This window comes from Haematobia irritans, chromosome 2, assembly GCF_050003625.1.
Source record: "Haematobia irritans isolate KBUSLIRL chromosome 2, ASM5000362v1, whole genome shotgun sequence".
Classification (NCBI taxonomy): domain Eukaryota; kingdom Metazoa; phylum Arthropoda; class Insecta; order Diptera; family Muscidae; genus Haematobia; species Haematobia irritans.
The window spans coordinates 137663183-137685334 of NC_134398.1; the positions used below are offsets into that span (position 1 = coordinate 137663183).

Sequence of the window (22152 nt, forward strand, 5' to 3'; positions counted from 1 at the left end):
TCGGGCGATGCATATATATGGGAGCTACATCAAAATCTGAACCGATTTCCATGATTTTTGGCACATATAGTTAGTACTATAGAATATTAGATTAGGCCGACTTTGAGTAAGATCGGTTTATAAATAAGGGTTTTATGGCCAAATTTGGGAAAATCGGGCGATTCATCTATGTGGGAGCTATAGCTAAATCTGAACGGACATCAATGGCTAGATCGACTCAGGAGGTGATTCTGAGTTGATCGGTATATATATTATTGGGTATAAAATCAATATTTCTGGTTGGCACATTTTTTGGCAGATCAAAGTTATTATACCCTGACCACTTTATTTATTTATTCTATTTAACTCATTTTACAACCAAGCCGAGATGGCCATATACGGTTACAGGGATACTCAAAATAAGGAATTACATTAAATTTACTTAAAAAAGAAATTATAAAAATAATTAGGACACAATCAAGGACTGCAAAAACTTGACATTATTACACCTTATTACTAAGTATATATCTTACTACTATATGTAGACTACGTTACAAAAACCATTAGATATATATGTGGTTTAGGGTATAAAAATATATCAAAATTTGACCAAGATTTAATCTGTTTAATTGAAAAAAAAAATTGAAATTATTGTTTGTTAATTATCAACGAATTTTGTGTGAATACGAATATGCTTTCATTTTAAGTGAAAACAACCCCGCAAACAAGCAGGCATTTTGTATTTTTTCCAAAAATTTTGAAAAGTAGTGAGTTTGTGACACCAATGTAAAAAACTTGTGTACTTTTTCTTCTCCAAACAATATGATTTCCAGATTTTAATTTTTTGGCATGTGAATTCGAAAATGTTTGCTTCACGGGAAACCAAGAACAACCAAAAATTTTTGGGGAGATATCAAAGTGAAAGATGAAATCTATTTGAATGAAAAACCAGAACATACCCGATAATTTATTTATTTATTTAATCAACCAACGCCCTTCTGGGAGCCACCGTGGTGCAATGGTTAGCATGCCCGCCTTGCATACACAAGGTCGTGGGTTCGATTCCTGCTTCGACCGAACACCAAAAAGTTTTTCAGCGGTGGATTATCCCACCTCAGTAATGCTGGTGACATTTCTGAGGGTTTCAAAACTTCTCTAAGTGGTTTCACTGCAATGTGGAACGCCGTTCGGACTCGGCTATAAAAAGGAGGTCCCTTGTCATTGAGCTTAACATGGAATCGGGCAGCACTCAGTGATAAGAGAGAAGTTCACCAATGTGGTATCACAATGGACTGAATAGTCTAAGTGAGCCTGATACATCGGGCTGCCACCTAACCTAACCTAACCTAACGCCCTTCTGGACAACATGTTGATAGACTTCAATCAATAGAGCTCTAATATTCCAAATAAAAACTTGACCTTATAATACCATTTTATTCTGCTTTTACGGATACCATTTTACAGATCACATGCCAATTTATTTTGCTTTTAAGGATTTATTTTTTTATTTTAGTGGATTAACACTAACCCAATATCCACCATAACTTAAAAAAGTGCGTTTTTATGTCTAGGTATAATTTATTAATTCACCATCAATAGTAAGTTCGCTGTTTTAGCAAACTAGACTGATTTCTGACAAACATTTCAAGTTGCTGCATAAAAATAAAATTTGACAAAAAAGTTATAATTTTTTTTGCCATTAACTGATTTATATTTTATTTTGGCGGCTGATATTGAACTTAATACTCGCCTTAAATATCGAATTCGATAGTTTTTAGAATCTTACATGTCGAAAATATATGTAATTTTTTGTTGTTGTAGAATATTCATTTGATCACATTTTCAATTTAAAAAATTTACAAATTGTTTTTTGCTATACAAATAACCACAGAAAATGAATACTCTCACAGACTTTTTTTCAATGGGTGTAAATTAAAAAGGATAGATTTTGACATTTTGGTTACAACTTAAATTTGTATTAAAAAAATATATATACAAAAAATATTTCTTTTTTTTACTTATTTACTCAATGTACCACATAATAGCAATTCCTACATTAAAACTGTTATGTATAACAAGCGATGGTTTTGTTAACGAAATAAACAGACCATTTATTGAATATTTCTCTTGAAATTTCGAAAGTGTTACCATTTTCATATGTTGGATATATTTTTCTTTGATAATTAAATGGATATTCAATGGAAGTAAATACATTCTGAGTAAATGATTGGGTATCAAATGGCAAATTTTCATATAAACTTATACGCAAATAGTCTAGAAAAAGTTTCCATCGTGGCTGGAAGAAATCTTTAACAATACCCGACCATTGTTTGGTTGCATAGTCCACAATTTCACCTTTAGGTCCCCACAGTGTTATCTGATTGCGGGCATTGAATTCGTACAATTCCATTTCCTTCGAATTTGTAGACCATTTCTTTGCGTCCTCCAGCCAAGGTCCTAGAAGAAAATTATAATTCGTGGCCAAAATAGATTCCATATCTGTGAGTATATTCTGCATTGTTCGAATTAAACATTCAAATTGAATGGAATTTTTCGTTGTATACGATTTCATAAGATTTACATATTTCTCGTCGAATAGAATCTGAAGGACCTGTCTGGTTATATCGACCAAATCATATCGGTAGTCATCGTAGTAGTTTGTAGGAATACTATCATTGCACTCAAGCATTTTAGACCATGCATTATAGACATCGGATGTGTTATACCATATAGTAGTTTTCAATCGTACCGATGGCCGTCTAGCGATTATATATTTACCATGGAGTTTTACTAGACCGGTATAGGAATAAACAGAATTTCTCAATAAGCTCCAGGCTTTCCGTAATTTAGAATTGACAATGCCATATCTTACATCAGAATACCGGTTAAACCATGTGGTCAAATTAATGCCATCCTTCAACCAAGATTGTTCCAAAACCAAAGCATACATGACATAATTTTGATTTATACCTTCGGGAGTTATACCAACCCCCACCATGGTAGTGTTTTCCATTGTACGAGCTCTTCGAATTTCTCTGACTATTGTTGCAGCTGAACCATGCATACCCAATGTTCCGCCAAAATTATGCAGCATGCACCAAATGAATGGCTGACCATAATATGAATTTGTTCGTTTGTATTGGGGAAACTGTTCACTTTGCAAGTCCAAAATCAGGATTCGTCCTTTGGGAACTGCAGTTAAAAATGCTTCGATTCGTTCATTTGACCAGAATATATCGCTTGCAAACATCCAACCTTGCATTAACCAAATGGCTTCTCCATCTATGCTTCGCAATGATTCGTATACATTGTGCGAGGTCATGCTTAAGTAATTTGCATCCGATTTTTGCGGCTGCATTTCATTGAAGAGATCAGCAAAGTAAATATGATCAGTTCCATATTGTCCTATGACCTTACGAAGAAAAGTATTCGTCAGAGATTTAAATAGCGGATCAAAGGAATCTACAAATAAACTGCAACAGTAACGATCTGGAAATCTATTCCATGGATCGGCCACTATAAACGATGCATTAGGAAAAATTCTCTTCATACCCAATGGTACATAGCCGGAAAATGATGGTATTGCGACTTTCATACCAAATGCCCTTTGTCGATCTATGATTTTCCTTTGAAGTATCATCTGAAGTTTTCGTAACGTTGGCGGCATAGGTCCGCCCCAACCTCTAATGTTGCCCATACGAAGCCAAGGTAAAAATGCCGGTCCAGATATATGCTCGTTAATTTCTTCGTCGGTTAGTCCAAACTCCAAATATGTTTCATACCATAAGTGCTCTTGTATGGGAGCTATAGTTAAACTCACTCCCATCATAGCCATCCAATCGATATGCTGGATCCAAGTTGGCCAACTCCACCATACATAACTGTAACCCCAGGCACAAACATTTTGATAATAGACATATGTACTCTCACTTTTGGACTTTACTGTTATATTCGGTACAATAGTAAAGCTATAGGCATCAATTCGTTTGTTATACCAGTACACGCTTTTATTCATATGGTATTTGAGATAATGGTGAAATCCTTTGGCTGCCGCTATTCCGTCGGAAGCATGAATATGTACATTTTCATTTGTTGTTTCAATTAAAGGGTGATTCTTTTGAGGTTAGGATTTTCATGCATTAGTATTTGACAGATCACGTGGGATTTCAGACATGGTGTCAAAGAGAAAGATGCTCAGTATGCTTTGACATTTCATCATGAATAGACTTACTAACGAGCAACGCTTGCAAATCATTGAATTTTATTACCAAAATCAGTGGCAGAAAATCCGCTTTTTTATCGACAAATTTTGTTCAGCGATGAGGCTCATTTCTGGTTGAATGGCTACGTAAATAAGCAAAATTGCCGCATTTGGAGTGAAGAGCAACCAGAAGCCGTTCAAGAACTGCCCATGCATCCCGAAAAATGCACTGTTTGGTGTGGTTTGTACGCTGGTGGAATCATTGGACCGTATTTTTTCAAAGATGCTGTTGGACGCAACGTTACGGTGAATGGCGATCGCTATCGTTCGATGCTAACAAACTTTTTGTTGCCAAAAATGGAAGAACTGAACTTGGTTGACATGTGGTTTCAACAAGATGGCGCTACATGCCACACAGCTCGCGATTCTATGGCCATTTTGAGGGAAAACTTCGGAGAACAATTCATCTCAAGAAATGGACCGGTAAGTTGGCCACCAAGATCATGCGATTTGACGCCTTTAGACTATTTTTGGTGGGGCTACGTCAAGTCTAAAGTCTACAGAAATAAGCCAGCAACTATTCCAGCTTTGGAAGACAACATTTCCGAAGAAATTCGGGCTATTCCGGCCGAAATGCTCGAAAAAGTTGCCCAAAATTGGACTTTCCGAATGGACCACCTAAGACGCAGCCGCGGTCAACATTTAAATGAAATTATCTTCAAAAAGTAAATGTCATGGACCAATCTAACGTTTCAAATAAAGAACCGATGAGATTTTGCAAATTTTATGCGTTTTTTTTTAAAAAAAAGTTATCAAGCTCTTAACAAATCACCCTTTATAAATGACCGCAATTCCATATTTGCGTCAATTACCACGTCGAAAGCATTTTTATGGTATCCTAAAGTCCTATTGATTAGCCCCATAACCATTTCCTCTTGATTAGTCTTTAAGGCAGAGTTCATAGTAGCTATAGCCATTAAAATAAATGTGAAACAAATTAGTTTTTGTAACACATCCATTTTGATATGCCCCGCCTCATTTATGCCAATCATACAAAGATTTTACTTGCAATCTGTAAAAAAATTTTACGTAAGTCAGAGAAAAAAATTATTTTTATACCCTCCACCATAGGATGGGGGGTATATTAACTTTGTCATTCCGTTTGTAACACATCGAAATATTGCTCTAAAACCCATAAAGTATATATATTCTAGGTCGTGGTGAAATTCTGAGTCGATCTGAGCATGTCCGTCCATCCGTCCATCTGTTGAAATCACGCTAACTTCCGAACGAAACAAGCTATCGACTTGAAACTTGGCACAAGTACTTGTTATTGATGTAGGTCGGATGGTATTGCAAATGGGCCATATCGGTCCACTTTTACGTATAGCCCCCATATAAACGGACCCCCAAATTTGGCTTGCGAGGCCTCTAAGAGAAGCAAATTTTATCCGATCCGGCTGAAATTTGGTACATGGTGTTAGTATATGGTCTCTAACAACCATGCAAAAATTGGTCCATATCGGTCCATAATTATATATAGCCCCCATATAAACCGATCCCCCGATTTGGCTTGCGAGGCCTCTAGGAGAAGCAAATTTCATCCGATCAGGCTGAAATTTGGTACATGGTGTTAGTATATGGTCTCTAACAACCATGCAAAAATTGGTCCACATCGGTCCGTAATTATATATAGCCCCCATATAAACCGATCTCCAGATTTGACCTCCGGAGCCTCTAGGAAGACCAAAATTCATCTGATTCAGTTGAAATTTGGTACGTGGTATTAGTATATGGTATCCAACAACCATGCAGGAATTGGTTCATATCAGTCCATAATTATATATAGCACCCATATAAACCGATCCCCAGATTTGACCTCCGGTGCCTTTTGGAGAAGCAAAATTCATCCGACCTGGATGAAATTTTGTACGTGGTGGTAGTATATGGTATCCAACAACCATGCCGAAAGTGGTCCATATCAGTCCATAATCATATATAGTCCCCATATAAACCGATCCCGAGATTTGGTTTTGGAGCCTCATCCGAGTCCGAAATTTGGTATATTGTGCTAGTATATGGCCGTTAACAAACATGCCTAACTAGGTCCATATCGGTCTATAGTTATAAATAGCCCTCAGATAAATCGATCCCCAATCACACAAAAATTGGTCCATATCAATAATTGTATATAGCCCCCATATAAGCGACCCCCATATTTCAATTCTGGCTCCCTACGTACCGTGCAAAAGTCCATATCGATTCGTAATTATTTGTAGGCTTACCTACACATACTTTTTTTGTCTAATGTATACCACGTATGGACTAACTCACAATTTAGAAAACGATTTAAGATACCACAACCCAAGTAATTCGATTGTGGATGACAGTCTTTCGTAGAAGTTTCTACGCAATCCATGGTGGAGGGTACATAAGATTCGGCCTGGCCGAACTTACGGCCTTTTATACTTGTTTTATTTTTTTTATTTTATTTAAATTATTTAAGCAATTTTGAGCATTTAAAGACCGATTTAGCAAATTGCAATGAAAGTATCAATTAATAAAAAAAAAAAAATGACAATCCTTAAATATATTCTGGATAACATTTTTAGACCCAAATATTTTACAATTTGTTGTTCGGTGTACAAAAAAGTCAACAGACTTTTTTGTATGAAAATATTTGAGCGGGATCAGCCCAAGAAGCGTCTAATATAGTCAAGACGTACACTCTAATTTTAATGCGTGAAAACTCATAATACATAAACTACGGGAAAACCCCCACAAGTGACTTTGTTAAAATTGTATTGTGGGATAATTCTCGCCAAACTGTTCATATGAATAAAAATTATAACATCCATGAAGAATGATGGGAGACTCCCAACACATTTTTATGACTTCCAGAGTCGAATGATTTGGATACAGTGACTTCTACTTCGGTGACTACTGTCAGACGGTGACGAGTTAAATATCAGAGAAATATAATATATTCCCACATGGTGGTTGATATGTATTGCAACCAACTTCGTCTGAGATACAGGTTTTTTCCATCTATAGTTCATTTTATTGTTTACAAACTTTTCATTTGTTGGTAAAGCTACTCTTGTATTTTAGTTAACGCATGGTTTTAAGCTGAAATCAAAACAATAATAATGATTGAAAAAGAATCCAACAATAATGTCATAAAAATATAGTATTGAAGTCATGGGCAGATGAACTTTTCGCGGCAGAGCATAGACATTCCAACAGGACTCAGAAAGGATACAAGTGGTGGCATACGCAGATGATATGGCGCGAGCAGTCAGGGGAAAATTCCCTTCAACAGAGATATTATACAGAGAGCCCTCCGGATGAATGAGAAATGGGCGAAAGATAATGTTCTTGGGGTAAATCCTGCAAAGACAGAACTAGTCATGTACTGCAAGGATCGCAAAACTCCCACGGTTAGGCCCATTTCCTTAGGGGGTATTGAAATTCCCTTTGGTGAGTGTGAAAAATACCTTGGCGTTATTTTGGACAGGAAACTGAATTTTAGTCTTAATATTGAAGAAAGAGCGAGAAAAGCAACGGTAGCTTTGTACTCGTGCAAAAAGGCAATAGGGAAAAAGTGGGGACTAAAACCAAAAATTGTGCATTGGCTATACACAGCAGTGGTTAGACCTATAATGCTATATGGTATTGTAGTCTGGTGGCCAGCACTTCAGAAACCGACTTGTTTAGATAAAGTTCAGCGTTGGCGTGCTTGTGAATCTCAGGTGCATTCAGCAAGACAGGAACAAATTCCCTTAATGTCATACTGCATCTATTGCCTTTAGACATTTTGGCCAAACAGTCAGCTGCAACATCGGCTGTGCGGTTGCGCGAGCTATCGCTGTGGTCGGAAAAAAGTTACGGTCACAGTTCGGTCCTCAAAATAATGCCAGATTAATATATACTCAGACAGCCACCTGCAATAAAATCCTTGGACTCTGTGTTCCTCAACCCGAAAACGGCCATCGACTGCCGCAAATCTCTCAATGAGATGGCTGAGCAGCACAATATTCACCTAATTTGGGTGCCTGACCATAGGAACATACCGGGGAACTGCGAAGCAGATGAGCTAGCAAGGCTAGGAACTACCTTACATATTCAAGGGGAACTAGAATCTGTTTTATTATGCATCTGGCTACCTGCAAGCTCTTACTGCGTGAGAAGGCTGTCATGATGGCAAATGTTCGATGGGAGAATTGCAAGGGTTGTAACGACACCAATCAAATATGGCCCCATTTAAACTTAACCGCACACTAGATATGCTAGTGTTCTCGAAACGCCAGATATCACTCCTGATATCTGCTATAACGGGTCGCTGCCTGATAGGCAATTTTGCAAAAATTATTGGTGCGAAGTATAATGACTATTGTATGAGCTGTCATGATGCGGAGGAAAAGGAATCAATAAAATACCTCTTGTGTGAGTGTCCTGCATTTTGTGTAAGGCGTAAACAAATTTTGGGGGCATATAGCTCCAGATTACTGGCGGACCTGGAAAACGCTAACGTAAGCAGTCTAATCGAGAAGGTTCAGCGGTTAAAACAAGAAGTGCCCATATGTAATAGGTACTCTTAGTTAATGTGGTATCACAATGGACTGAATAGTCTAAGTGAGCCTGAATCTTAATCGGGCTGCCACTTTAACCTAACCTAACAGGACTCAACATTATCGAACACAACACACGTCAACAAAGAGCGGATTAACAATGAGTTTCCTCACTTCATTTCTAATGCACAATGTCCATTAAAATATCCGTTGGACATTTGCGCTTGGTAACCATGACAATGAACGAAAAACGGCCTAGCCCAATTTTGTATAGCCTTTCGAAGAGTAAGGAAAAGAGGAGGAAACTTGAGGACTCTTAATATAGTTGAACATTTAAATAAAATATTTAAAAAAATATTGACGAATATATTTCAATTACAATTTTCGATTTTAAATCATCTAAACCGGTTATTGGCGCTTACCTCAACCCCTAAGATGTGTCGGCCACTTCTGTTTGTTTTGGGTGAACCCGAACTGTAGATCAGCTTTAGACAGTTGCCTTTATTGATCAAATGAATCCATTAAATTTGAATTGACAATAATATAGTAAGAATTGAAGTTATGCATTAATAATTCGTAATTATTTAATAATTCGGAAGCGTTCCTCGGCTCGGTGTGTCAAATCTTACTTAGCTAAGATTAAATGGTGTTTTTTTTTTACAGATTGTTTGTCTGGATCAAACAGTGTTGTCAATATAGACTAGAAAATTGTGCAGATTTAGCGTGTAGTTGACGAAAACGATATTTTCTTGAAGACAAGTACTACAGGGTAGCTGACATGACAGGTTAATCTCAATATTATTAAATATCCAAATTTCCATCGAAAATTTTAATTTTCATTGTATTGTTCGATTAATCAATGAATTTTAATTGCCTAAATCTGTTTATTGTTGCCATTAAAGGTAAAATTACATACCACGCGTTCAATGCGTTAAATTCGTCCGATGATTGAAGAGTTGAAATTTCTCTTTGAAATCAAAAGCTCGAATAGTCTGCCACGAACAGAAAATATCAACCCTTCCATCAACGCATGGATTGACGCATGGTGTGTAATTCAACCTTAATGGTGAATCTGAAAAGTCGATTTGTTGCAAGTCCTACTACAATGATACCTCTCAATCTTGGACACTTCTAAAAGTGGATACGAATTCGAATTTTCAAACTTTTTATACCCTTCACCACTACTGTGGTACAGGATATAATAAGTTTAGAATTAAATTCTGAGTCTATATAGCGATGTCCGTCTGTCTGTTCATGTATTTTTGTGTACAAAGTCCAGCTCGCAGTCTAAGTCCGATCGTTCTCTCTATTGATTTTGGAAAAAATTGGTTCAGATTTAGATATAGCTGCCATTAATGTTGTTTTTGGTTTCAGCTTGCAACCATGCATTGCCTAAAATACAAGTGTAGCTTAACCAACAGAGGAAAATAATGTTTGTCAAATTTATATTGTCATGACGTATTTATCAGCCGATCTTCTTTCAATTTCGTATAATCGAATATTTTGTGATTCTCGTCAATTTTGCAGAATATCAGTGAAATCTGTTCAGATTCAGATATAGCTCTCATATATAGCTTTCGCCCGATTTACACTCCTATGGCTTCAGAGGCCAAAAGTTTACTCCGGTTTACAAAGGTTGGAACAAGGAGTAGAACTAACATTATAAATATGCATAGCGAATTTGGTTGAAATCGGTTCAGATTTAGATATAGCTCCCATATATAGCTTTCGCCCGATTTACACTCGTATGGCCCCAGAGGCCAAAGGTTTACTCCGAGTTATGTGAAATTTGGCACAAGGAGTAGAACTAACATTATAAATATGCATACCGAATTTGGTTGAAATCGTTTCAGATTTAGATATATAAATCATAAGCTTTTTTCTCTGTTCCGTTTTTCGCACTATTCATGTATGTTAATTCGTTCTTTCTTGTCGGATCGATCGCAGTTTGCCATATCTAACGGTCGATCATCTGGGACTCGTGCAATACACTATGGTGTCCCGCAAGGTTCCATTCTAGGTCCGTTGCTTTTTATGTTATATGTCAATGACATTTGCGAATGTGTTCATTTCTCTGAGCTTGGGATCTATGCGGATGACATCCAATTATATAATTCTTCGGATTCTTCTTTGGGTAATTGCATTCGGGAACTTGACGACGATATTGGGCGTATTTCTGTGTGGTGTTACGAGAATAATATCTGCTTAAATGTGCGGAAAACTAATTGTGTTTTGTTTCATGGGCGCGCGATCACTCTGCAAGTATTACGGTACAGACTTCTGTTGTACCTTGTTCTAGGATTTGAGGTTGATTCCGGACTGAGTTTCACGGGTCATATTTCCTCTGTCTGTTCAAAAGTGAATCTGACTCTAAGGAAGTTATATAGTATTGATGTTATTCTACCGATTGATGTACGACACAGACTAGCTCAGGCCCTACTCATGCCGAATATTTTGTATGGACTGGAGGTTTATTCAGGTACTATTGCATCGAACTTACGTAAATTACATTCTTGTTTTCATGGTATTTTAAGATACGTTTATGGCTCACATGCGCGTGATAACTACGACTTCTACTCTTTTCAGTTTTTGGGTTGTTCATTTGACAACTTTTTAAACTTGAGATGCTTGTATTTTTTCTTCTGTGTGGTGAAATTTGGTTCACCACTGTATTTGATGGAGTCAATAACGTTTTTGAATACGACTAGAAATACACAGGTGCTGTTGGATCATTTTCGCCATCTTGTCTTTGAGAGATCGTTTTCTGTACGTGTAGCCAGGTTATGGAACTCGCTACCTCACCACCTTAAAAATTTCTCTATTACTCCTTTTACATTTAAAAGGAATTTGTTAAATTATTTATCTACTATATAATGCAAATATTTATCATCTCACTGACAATATCAAACTCAATGCGTTTTAATTTCTTGTTTGCTATGTATAAAGGGTTGTGCGTTAGGATTTTAATTTTAAGTTTTTTTTAGTTTCGTTTTAATTATAAGGTTAAGTTTTTATTTGGAATTCTAGAGCTCTATTGATTGAATTTCTATCAACATGTTGTCCAGAAGGGCGTTGGTTGATTAAATAAATAAATAAATAAATAAATGCAGATTTGCGAAATTTTATGCAATTTAAATATCTCCAATATTTATACCCTTCACCACTACTGTGGTACATGTAACGCCAAAAAGGAAAAGTCTGAGATCCCATGTTTAGTATACCGATCGTCTTGGAATTAAATTCTAAGTCGATTTAGCGATGTCCGTCTGTCTGTCTGTATATGTAATTTTGTGTGCAAAGTACAGCTCGCAGTTTAAGTCCGAGCGTCCTCAAATTTGGCCCACAGTTTTACATTGGCTCCAAGACAATCGCTATTGGTTTTGAAAAAATCGGTTCAAATTTAAATATATAGCTCCCATATATATCTTTCGTCCGATTTGCGCTTATATGCCTTCAAAGGCCAGAGTTTTGCCCTGAGTTGCTTCAAATTTTGCATAAGAAGTACGTTTAATAGTATCGTTAAGTGTGCCAAATTTGGTTGAAATCGGTTCAGATTTAGATATAGCTCCCTTATATATCTTTCGCCCGATTTACACCCATGTGACCATGGAAGCCAAAATTATTTTCCCATTTACGTTTTTTGCTGAGATAGCAGGATTATTATTCTAACTATGCATGTCAAATTTGGTCAAAATCGGTTCATATTTACATATAGCTCCCATATATATGTACGCCAGAGTAGGGGAAATATGGTAGAATGTTTCATATTTTAGACCCATTTTCAATGGGAGTTTCCTCCAATTGACTCGATAGTTTTCACGGAGAATACATTTAATATGCTATTTAAGTGTGTCATCTTGATCTAATATGGCAAAAATACCCACATTTTATACAAAATTCTGTGATGATTTCCCCATATATCCATCACATTGTAATGCCAAACTTTCCACAGAATGGTCGAATTTTAAATAAAACACCTACTTGTGGAAATATCGCCCGACTTGGCCAAATAATATATCACAACCCACAATTGATCACATATCTTGGCGATATTTACCCAATATCCTTGTAAAATCGCCACTGCTGGGTAGCAAAAATTGTAAATATTACTCAAATTGTCCTATATCTCGAATACATATGTATCGCCCGATAAATCATAAATTCTCTTTTGTACAATTGCATCAAAATTGCTCTAGCTTTATATTTCCCATATTTACTAACATTGCGTTTCATCCCAGTGTGTTAGCCGATTTAATTTTTAATTCTAGGGATTTTGTAGAAGTACAAAAAATTGTCTCCACATCATTTCAGATATAAATATTTGTATATGAATATAAACCTTTATATAGCTCCTAAGAAATTTGAAAGTGTTAAGATGGTATCAAAAATGTTGGTATACATAGTGGTGAAGGGTATAATATAGTCGGCCCGCCCGACTTTAGACTTTCCTTACTTGTTTCGTTTTAAAAATGTATCCATATTAAGGCATTTTTATTTACAGAAAATCATACTATAATCATATATACCACAGAAAAGTGATAAAAAAACTTATGGTTCTAATAAAATATAATCATGTTGGAATCAAACAAATCCATACTTATATTGAGTTCTAAAGAAAACTAACAGGATGCATCCTTTATAATAGTTTAGCTTTGCAAAGCTATCGAAGTAGCTGCTGCTTTTTTCGCAGCTTTCTTGGCAGCCTTCTTTTCAGCTTTATCTTGAGCATCAATAACACGACGTTTCTTCTTGAGTAACCATTCTTCTTTTTCCTTTGATTGCTTCTCGCGTATCAATTTACGGAATAGATTACGATGACGTGGTTTAACCATACGAGCTTGCAGTCTATGTTCATCCACTTCATTTTTGTGTAGGAGGCGCTTATTCTCCTTATGCACTTTACCCGATTGTACTGCCATTTTCTTTTTCTGCAAGAAAAAAAGGGAATACGATATAGATAACGTGTTATGGCTTTTCTTTTTTAATTACCTCTTGCAATCTAATTTTCTCCTTTTCATCTAATTCATCTTCGGAATTATCCTCATTTTCATCTTCGACTTCATCCTCATTGACATCATCGCCCATATATTGATCAGCTTCGATTTTTTCTTCCTGATAGGCCAGTTGCAATTGGGCATCAATAAGATTTTGTGCAGTCTCGCCATCTTCGTTTTCTTCCTCTTGATCAGATTCTGATTCTTCGGCATCACTTTGTTCATGAGTCTCTATGAGTGAAGGGTCCAATAGTGATTTTTCTTCCGGTGGTATATAAGAGTCACGTTTTGCATCTACGAATGGTGAAAGATGTGGAGGCAAAACGACACCCAAAAAGTACTTATTTGTAGGAAGCAATTGTCGTCGATTAACACAATCGAATACCCATTGTGGTTGTATATAGTCTCTGGAGATATATTGTTTACTTAGACTAGGGCGATCCACAATTTGATGGGTAATTGTTTCATCGGTTTCATTGAAAGTGGCTCCGGGAAAAATTGATGAATCCCATGAAACTGTGCCACCAAATGAACGTATCAAAATAACCAGTGGTTCACGAGGTACTTCACGATTTATGAAGAATTTAAGTCCCTTGAAGAGTGTACGCAATCGTGATAGTTCTTGAGCCTCTTGCTTCATTTTCAGCACTCGTTTTGAATCACCATCTTGCTCCAAAAGTTCCATATCCATTTGTATATCTTCTTCTTCCTCTTCTACTTTGTCGGTACGCATCAATTGAAAATTTAATGCTGCTATACGATCCGAAACAAAAGAGTGTTCATCTTTTAGAGTATCCTCGTTATCGGATAAAACTGAAGCTGGGAATTGTGGAGGATATACCATATTCAAACTGTGATACAAACGGAAATTGACGAAACCCAACATAATTGTGTAGAATTCCACAAATATGGACATAACTTTGAAATCGACCTCCGCCTTTGAATGAGGTTTGAAGGGATAATAATGAGGTACAATCCATGTAACTTTTTGGCCTTTTATATCAGCTTGGAAATAATAACCTTTGATGGATATGAAAACCTTTCTCAATGATTTGGAGGCAATGACATAATGTAGGAATTCAATTGTGAGTCTGCGACACAGGGCCGATTGTTCTCTGGGTATCAAACGCAATGAGGGAAAGGTACTGAAGAGAAACAATAAAGTCAAGCAATCGTCCAAGTCCTTGATGGCATCAATGAAGGTCGGATAGCGTTCCTTAACAATGTGATCAATTTTGAGTTCAGGAAATTGAGCAAGACGCCGTTTTAAATTACGAAAATCTTTAATGGCACGATCACGACCAGTTTTCTTGGCAAAAATCTAAAGAACGTCATATGTTAGTTAGATAATTGGTACTTAAACTTTTAATGAGTGTATATTTTTAAATGGCTTAGACCATGACTCGGTCTATACGCTAATAATAATAGCAGCAATTCAGATTTCTTTCTCATGCTTTCACGTTTTCCAATCGACACTCACCTTGTAATCACGCAAAGTCCACACCACTGGCTCATGTAATAGGAAGCGAATATCTTTGGCATGGTATAATATCTTAATTTCCGAGGAACCCTTTTGAGCTCGACGTCTATGTTTTGGTTCTCTGGGATAGACACCTTTTATAATGCATAGACGACGAAAATCATTCAAAGATAATTGAAGTTTGCGTAGAGCAGCCCTGCGCGTAATATATTGTGTAGCCTCGCCGGATTCATACTGGAAAAATTAATATGTGAATATGATTTAATGCCAATTTATATGTAATAATTTACCTTCTTTGGACGACGCATTTCTCAAGTATATATGTATTTTATTAGCGGATTTGTTAGCCTTTTATTCCAAATATTTCAACAGACCTTATTGTTTTTATTAAACGAAACAACACGTGTGTTGAATGGAGTGTTGGCAATGCTAATGTTTGACAGGGCGTTTTGTATGTTCGGAGCGATTTTTATTTAGAACTATTTTTCAGTGATGCCATTAATTTCATTTTTTCGTTATTGCCGTTACTAAACAAATTTGCTAATAAATACCACGTTCACTAGTTCAGTTTATCCGTACAGAAAACAAATGTGGAGGTCTAGGACCATGTTTTTTTGTATATTAAAAATTCATTATTTAAAAGCTATCAAATAGTTCCAAAAAAACTGTTACTGGAAGGCCTTCGAGAACAAGTGTCAAGATGAGGGTCTATGAGAAAAAATGTTTACTTGTCAATTTTTTCAAGGCATAATAACAATATGGTCCAAAAACCACCATAAACATTCGGTTTAACATACATATACTTTCTATTTGAATTTTCTTGTTATTGTTTTTTTTTGTTTGTTTTTAATTCAGAAATTTATCAAACATACAAATGTTATTGCTATTTTCCGGGGCAAATTGCATTACATTTGTGCGAAACGTCGATGCAAACTTCGTGTAATTATAGCTTCCTTGGAGAACCCGATAATTTTTGATAATTATTAAAAATTTTTACTGGAAGTCGTTCGTTTACACCAGCCAGCAAAAGAAAGCCGGAGAGAGACTACATTTGACAGTTATTAGATAGAGAAATTGCAAGTTTTTGCTAGAGATTTTTTCCAGTAAAATCTTGCAAACCCTAGCATACGTTGCCAGCTGGTTATTGATAACAAACAAAGTACCAATACAATGTACATGTTCGGCAACTACGATTGGGAGTTAAATATATTGGGAGTTAAATATACAGGATTCGTTTTTTGTTTTCAATGTTTTAGCAGCTGAAATTTTCAATGTGCAAATAGTTACTGGATACCGTTCGTGCACTTTTCAGCAATTTTAAGCAAAGAGTGTAAAATACACTCTTACTAGTTTTTACTTACAGCCTGTTTCTGTATGTCGAACGAGTTCAATCGATCGACTGAAATGCATAGAAACAGCTGTTTTTTGGTTATAAATTCAGCTGTTTGTTTCCATTTTAGTCGATCGACAGAGCTTATTCGACATACAGAAACAGGCTGTTATATTTTTTACTGGAAAAGTACGCGAACAGACCTTATGTTGTCAGAGGCCTCTGGTGCTTTCGTTTTGCAATGACAAATGTGCAAATATTTACTGGATACCGTTCGTGCACTTTTCAGCAATTTTAAGCAAAGAGTGTAAAATACACTTACTAGTTTTTACTGTATATTTTTTACTGGAAAAGTACGCGAACAGACCTTATGTTATCAGAGGCCTCTGATGCTTTCGTTTTGCAATGACATGTCTGTATCTTGTATGTAATTTGGCTTTGTGAATGGGAAACGTAGTGTTGCCAATCTTCATCTTATTTTTAGGAAAATGGGTATTATTCTAATTACGGTTAGGTATGTTTAGCTGCTGCTGCTCACCGATAATGGTCTTGTAGCAACGGAGACAAAAGGTAAACAACAGTGTCGGTTGGGATAACTCGAGAAATGCAAATAATTCGTAAAACGGTACACAAAACGAATTGAAAATAAAATAAACAAATTGACAACGGTGAGCAAAGCAACAACAAATTGTGAGTGCCCCCGCAAGTGCTTATTAATATAAAAAATCAATAATTAGTGGCCAAGTTACTTCCCAAGAAGTTTGTTGTTTTCAGATATGTACATGGTCGATAATTCGATTGTTGGCATATGGATAACAAAAATAATATCGATTAAACCCACTTACGCGAAACGTATCGTCGTAGCTCGTTGCAATAAACAATTGTTTAATTTAACACACCTATATAATTAAAAATATACAAAGTAGTAACAAAAGAGAACCAAGAAAAAAAAGATTATTACTTTATGATTGTTGAATGATACCCCACTTCGTCTCCCCAACAATCAGAGTGTGTGTGAGTGTGAATTCGTGCTCGAAAACATTTAGGGGATGATGAAGAGGAAAATATATGTGTAGTTAAAGTGGCATGTTGTACATAAGTGTGTGGAAAACGCAAGAATTTGTAGGTCAATTTTTTTTATAGAAAATTTTAGTTAATTTAAGGATTATGAAATAGAAATATCAAGTTTTTGATGTAAATAGAATCTGTTTGTGAAACCGCCCTGTAGGTGTGATGCACTGTAAGAATCCCACAATTGCTCTATAAGAAAAAAAAAACCCAAAATTATTGCTAATACGGGGGAACGAAAAAAGGGTAGTAAACAAATAGGTGGTGGTATGTCAATGAACCGAACCTGAACCGAAAATACGACATCCTAGATGCAAATTAAAAAGAAAGAAAAAGTGAAAGGCAGCACAGTTGGAACAGTACGAAGGAAAAGGTGGAGATTTGAATTGTTGATCTTCTTCCTACTGAAAAACGGAAGTAAACTTAAGTGGGCCTTGTTCTGTTAAAAGCTCTACCTACTACCATAATTATACGACATTGATGATGGCTTACAACTAAATAATAAACGAAACGAAGAAGAAGAATAAATAATACATAAAAATAGCAAAGTGCAAATGAAGAATTAACGAGAACATTTCCCCTAGTGGTTTGATGGGTATTTGGAAACTACTTTGTTGAATCGAAGGCCAGAAACAAAAGAATTACAAAGCAGTACTCTCCTTCTCCATAAAAAGACTGATTGTATTCCTGGGGGCAACAGACAGGCGTTCAATAGACGTCATTGCATCATCCCTGAAGATAAGACCAGAATCAAATCTTAATAGCAGAGGAACTTTCTTAGTGGGCCATATCTCAAGGCAAGGTTTAAGTTGGTGACTTTTCTATCAGCTTGTATAGTCAAAAAGGTTATTACGGAATCAAACTACCCCACTCATCTCTGTCCAATAGCGGCCTCCTGAGTAGTAGCAATAATAATTTCTATCTTCGTACAAAGATATAAAAGACAGGTGAGTAAAATACAAAACAAGTTTTTAGGGAATGCCTTAGAAAATATAGGCCACGAATTATAACCGCCACCACTCCCTTTGCAATGGTATTACAGGAAATATGTGAATCTTGCATTAGGCTCTAGTTTCTATACTATGGCGTAGATGGCGTTGCTATTGCAATAAAGTGGCACTCCCTCTTTCTCTTCATTCCTCTCAGTTTACCCACACAAAAGAACCACCCACATTTACAGTAAACAATTTACAGTGAAGAAAAAATGTAATTTGATGTAAATAGCATTGGTTTTTCTTTAGTAAAAGCTACAAAAGAACAGGAAATAACTATTATAAGAGATTTAAATATGGTACTATTCTTAAGAAATTCCAATTCTAAATGTCCTCGGTCTTTCTAATTATCAAACGAGAACAACATTCGTATCGTTATTTCAAAATATTAAATTTTGTTTTATTTTTATATAAATATACTATATAATATATTCTAACGGTCAGGATATACAAAGAAGAATATGCACAATATGTCCATTTTGTATGTGACTCAATTGCCTAGGCTGAGTCACACAAAAATTCTTGGACAGCCTTAACATTAGCGTGAAATTAAATTGACTTTAGCGGTGTCGATGGATATTATGTTTTAGGCTTGTTCACATTGTCTAATCATTAGGCATTTTTTTAATGTTCAGTAAGAATATGTAGTTATATATGTACATCCATGTGACCATCTGAATATTTTATACAGTTACCTTAATTCCAAAATATACTAAGTGGCAAAATATTGTAAAGTGTTGTGGAATTTTTTTAGTAATGAAATAACGGAATTTATTGGAATTTAATCCTGCTCTCTTGGTGAACATGCTTGGATATGGGGTCAATATTCCGATTTTAGTTTTGGTTTACATGCGAGATATATTTTAACCCAATTTACAGAAATTCAGATCATTAATGAAATACACAAAATAAAAGAGCAATCTCTCGATGACTTGATTATAGATTTTGTATTTTTTCTCGATTCTTTATGTTTAGTCAAGATGATGTAAAAAATATATATATTTCACAATGTCCCATTTTTTATGAACGACTAGAGATTCGATTGTAAATAAAATCAATCAAATTGTAAAATTGACATTCAGTTTGTTCAAAAACAATGCCAATAACTTGAAGTTTTGTAATGTTCAAATTCATTTGCTACATTGACCAAAATCTACTAATCAACTTTACAAAAACATCGACTTGCATTAAAAGAGGAAAGTTTGCAAACATAGTTTGGTTACTCCGAAAGTATGGACAGTGTATATATAATGAACCTTTAGGGTGTAGGACATGTCACATACTGGTTAGTCAATTGTGCTTTATTGTCGGTACTTAGATGGATGGTTAGATGGAGTTATCAAGGGGAGGGTAAATCGAAGCAGTTCTACCAAAATAAACCATAGACTAATTTTCTTGAACCAATTTTTAACTGATCATATAAACTAACCATTTTATGAGGGCATGTATGTGTGCCATTATACGCACAATAATTACATAAGGCTAAATTGCGTATCAGTTAAACCCCATGTCACTAGTAACCGGTTTCCCGATCCAAGTATAAGTCAAAACTTTATTGTTGTTTTGATTTCAGCTTAAAACCATGCATTACTAAACTACAAGTGTAGCCTAACCAACAGAGGAAATGTATGCTTGTCAAATTTATTTGGGCCAAGCCCTATAGACTGCAAGGCGGGTGGATGGACCACATTCCCACATTCCTCATCAGCATCCTCTACTTGCAGCAAAACTATCAACCAATTATCATGATAAATTCGGGTATTCCACTAAAACCAAAGTGAACTACTCTTGAACCTCCCGAAAAAAGCTTTGCCTAAACAAATTTGCAAGCATGTCTCTTTTCCTTTGCCGAAGTCAAAACTATATTAGGAGCACAATTGTAGGAGGACACAATTTTCAGAGTTCATTCCTTCTTCGCGCCAACTTCTAAGTCTACACCTGAAAATCTGAAGTTCAACTCATAAAGGTTAGGTTAGGTGGCAGCCCGATATATCAGGCTCACTTAGACTATTCAGTCCATTGTGATACCACAGTGGTGAAAATCTAAAGGTCAACTTTTCTTTTGCAAAAGGTGGATAACTCGAAAATTATCAAATATCTTCTAGTTAATAAGATCCATAGGAAGGAAGCAGGAAATTACTTTACATAAACAAAAAAAATTGTTTTAATTCTTTAATCCATTCGCTTGCATTGCGATTTTACTTCAAACGCTGCGTATACTAATCAAAAACATTTGCTAAGTAGAAAAATCCCGCATGGATTAAGAGATTTCCTTACTTCTTGCTAATACGTGTCATCAAAATTATTTATTATTGCTTTATTTTATTGGCCGAAAAAGAAATATAGTCGCCGTGAGTCAATATTTTTATGTTAAAGATATGTTTTACACTTTATAGTCAATATGCTGTCTACAGCGACAAATAAACGCTCATTTTAAATGATCAAATGCAAATAGATATAAATACTAATTCATTTTTTTAATGATTTCTTAAGCGATAAAATATGTTGTGATGTACTGTAATTAGGCATTTGACGTTTTTTACGCCAATGTGTTCAAAATGCAACCTATCTATCGCTATGAGATCAAATGTGTTTCTGTTTTTTCCTAGCCGAATTTGTTTTTTTTTTTTTGAAATTCAGTCTCTAGGTGAATTTATTCATAGAGATTTATATACAATATAAAGTTATATAATTGGAAACAACATTTCGTCATACTTTGAAAAAGATAAACATGTTCGATTTAGAGCTACAATGTGCTATATCCGTTAGCAATGACTTGGTTAGGTATAATGGCAACCCGTTATCTATACGGAGAAACCACTTTGAAACACTCTGAAATGTCTTCAGCTCTTTTGGAGTTGGGTCGAAACTGGGATTGTATACTAACAGTTAACCAATTGAATAAATGGATATGGATTTCCCACTCAAGATCTGCATCCATAAGTATAGTTTATAACAATATAGGCAATTTTTGACGCAGTGGGCAATGTTGCAGAATTATTTCGCCAAGATTTTCTCCCAAAGCAAAAGATAAAAAAACAGAAAAACACTAAATATTTTCTTTACAAAAGTCACGGTGAGAATTATTATTTTTGTTTGGATTGAGTATTGAAATATGTGGAAAACCTTATAATGGCAGCAAGAGTTATATAAAAATGCAGTTTGCCCAGTATTTAAATAGAAACATATCGTAAATAAAAAGTACTAAAAACCGCTAAAAAGGTCATTAAATGATTCTTCTATCGCTGAAAGAAAAAAGAAATATCGGGAAAAACGTCTAATTGGCAACACTGGCAGTGGGTCAAATTAAATACAAATAACTGCAGTATTTTAAATTAAGACCCACAAAAGGCAAGTTTTTCTTATTTTATCACGAAAAATATTAAAAAACAGTTTTTTTATATGTGATTAATGTTCGTTTATCCTTAAACATTTATAAATAGATTTTGTTTTTGGGCTTAAACATTTTTTGAATAATGTTTTTTCAAACTCATTTAAGATTTTACTTGAAAAATGTTGTTGATGAAAATCATGGAT

At 35.4% G+C, this 22152-nt stretch overlaps 3 protein-coding genes across 4 annotated transcripts in view; 1 reads left to right on the forward strand and 2 right to left on the reverse strand.

The window, feature by feature from the left end:
• Nucleotides 1-272: 272 nt before the first annotated feature.
• Naglu (N-acetyl-alpha-glucosaminidase) lies at nucleotides 273-4077 on the reverse strand. Its single transcript, XM_075296210.1, has one exon. The coding sequence runs from the start codon at nucleotides 3992-3994 to the stop codon at nucleotides 2045-2047; it is 1950 nt and encodes a 649-aa protein (XP_075152325.1). The 5' UTR covers nucleotides 3995-4077; the 3' UTR covers nucleotides 273-2044.
• A 9148-nt stretch (nucleotides 4078-13225) lies between these two features.
• On the reverse strand, nucleotides 13226-15670 carry LOC142226292 (pescadillo homolog). Its single transcript, XM_075296211.1, has 4 exons — nucleotides 15516-15670; nucleotides 15226-15459; nucleotides 13741-15066; nucleotides 13226-13679 (listed from the first exon to the last, which is right to left on the reverse strand). The coding sequence occupies exons 1-4, from the start codon at nucleotides 15531-15533 to the stop codon at nucleotides 13398-13400; spliced, it is 1860 nt and encodes a 619-aa protein (XP_075152326.1). The 5' UTR covers nucleotides 15534-15670; the 3' UTR covers nucleotides 13226-13397.
• A 1456-nt stretch (nucleotides 15671-17126) lies between these two features.
• The window catches only part of Asator (tau-tubulin kinase asator), a 90284-nt gene continuing 85258 nt past the window's right edge, over nucleotides 17127-22152 (forward strand). The window contains exons 1-2 of one of the 2 annotated variants that reach the window (XM_075296218.1): nucleotides 17127-17245; nucleotides 17784-18570. The gene's annotated coding sequence lies outside the window, so the exon portion shown is untranslated. Of the gene's footprint in view, nucleotides 17678-17783; nucleotides 18571-22152 lie in introns of both variants that reach the window. The other variant, XM_075296217.1, reaches the window with a different exon arrangement.

Coding starts and splice junctions, on each gene's coding strand:
- Naglu (XM_075296210.1), bottom strand. CDS start 3,994: ATGAATAAAAGCGTGTACTGGTATAACAAACGAATTGATGCCTATAGC.
- LOC142226292 (XM_075296211.1), bottom strand. Junction 15,067..15,225: donor GGACTTTGCGTGATTACAAG/GTGAGTGTCGAT, acceptor GACGTTCTTTAG/ATTTTTGCCAAGAAAACTGG. Junction 13,680..13,740: donor AGAAAATTAGATTGCAAGAG/GTAATTAAAAAA, acceptor TTTTTCTTGCAG/AAAAAGAAAATGGCAGTACA.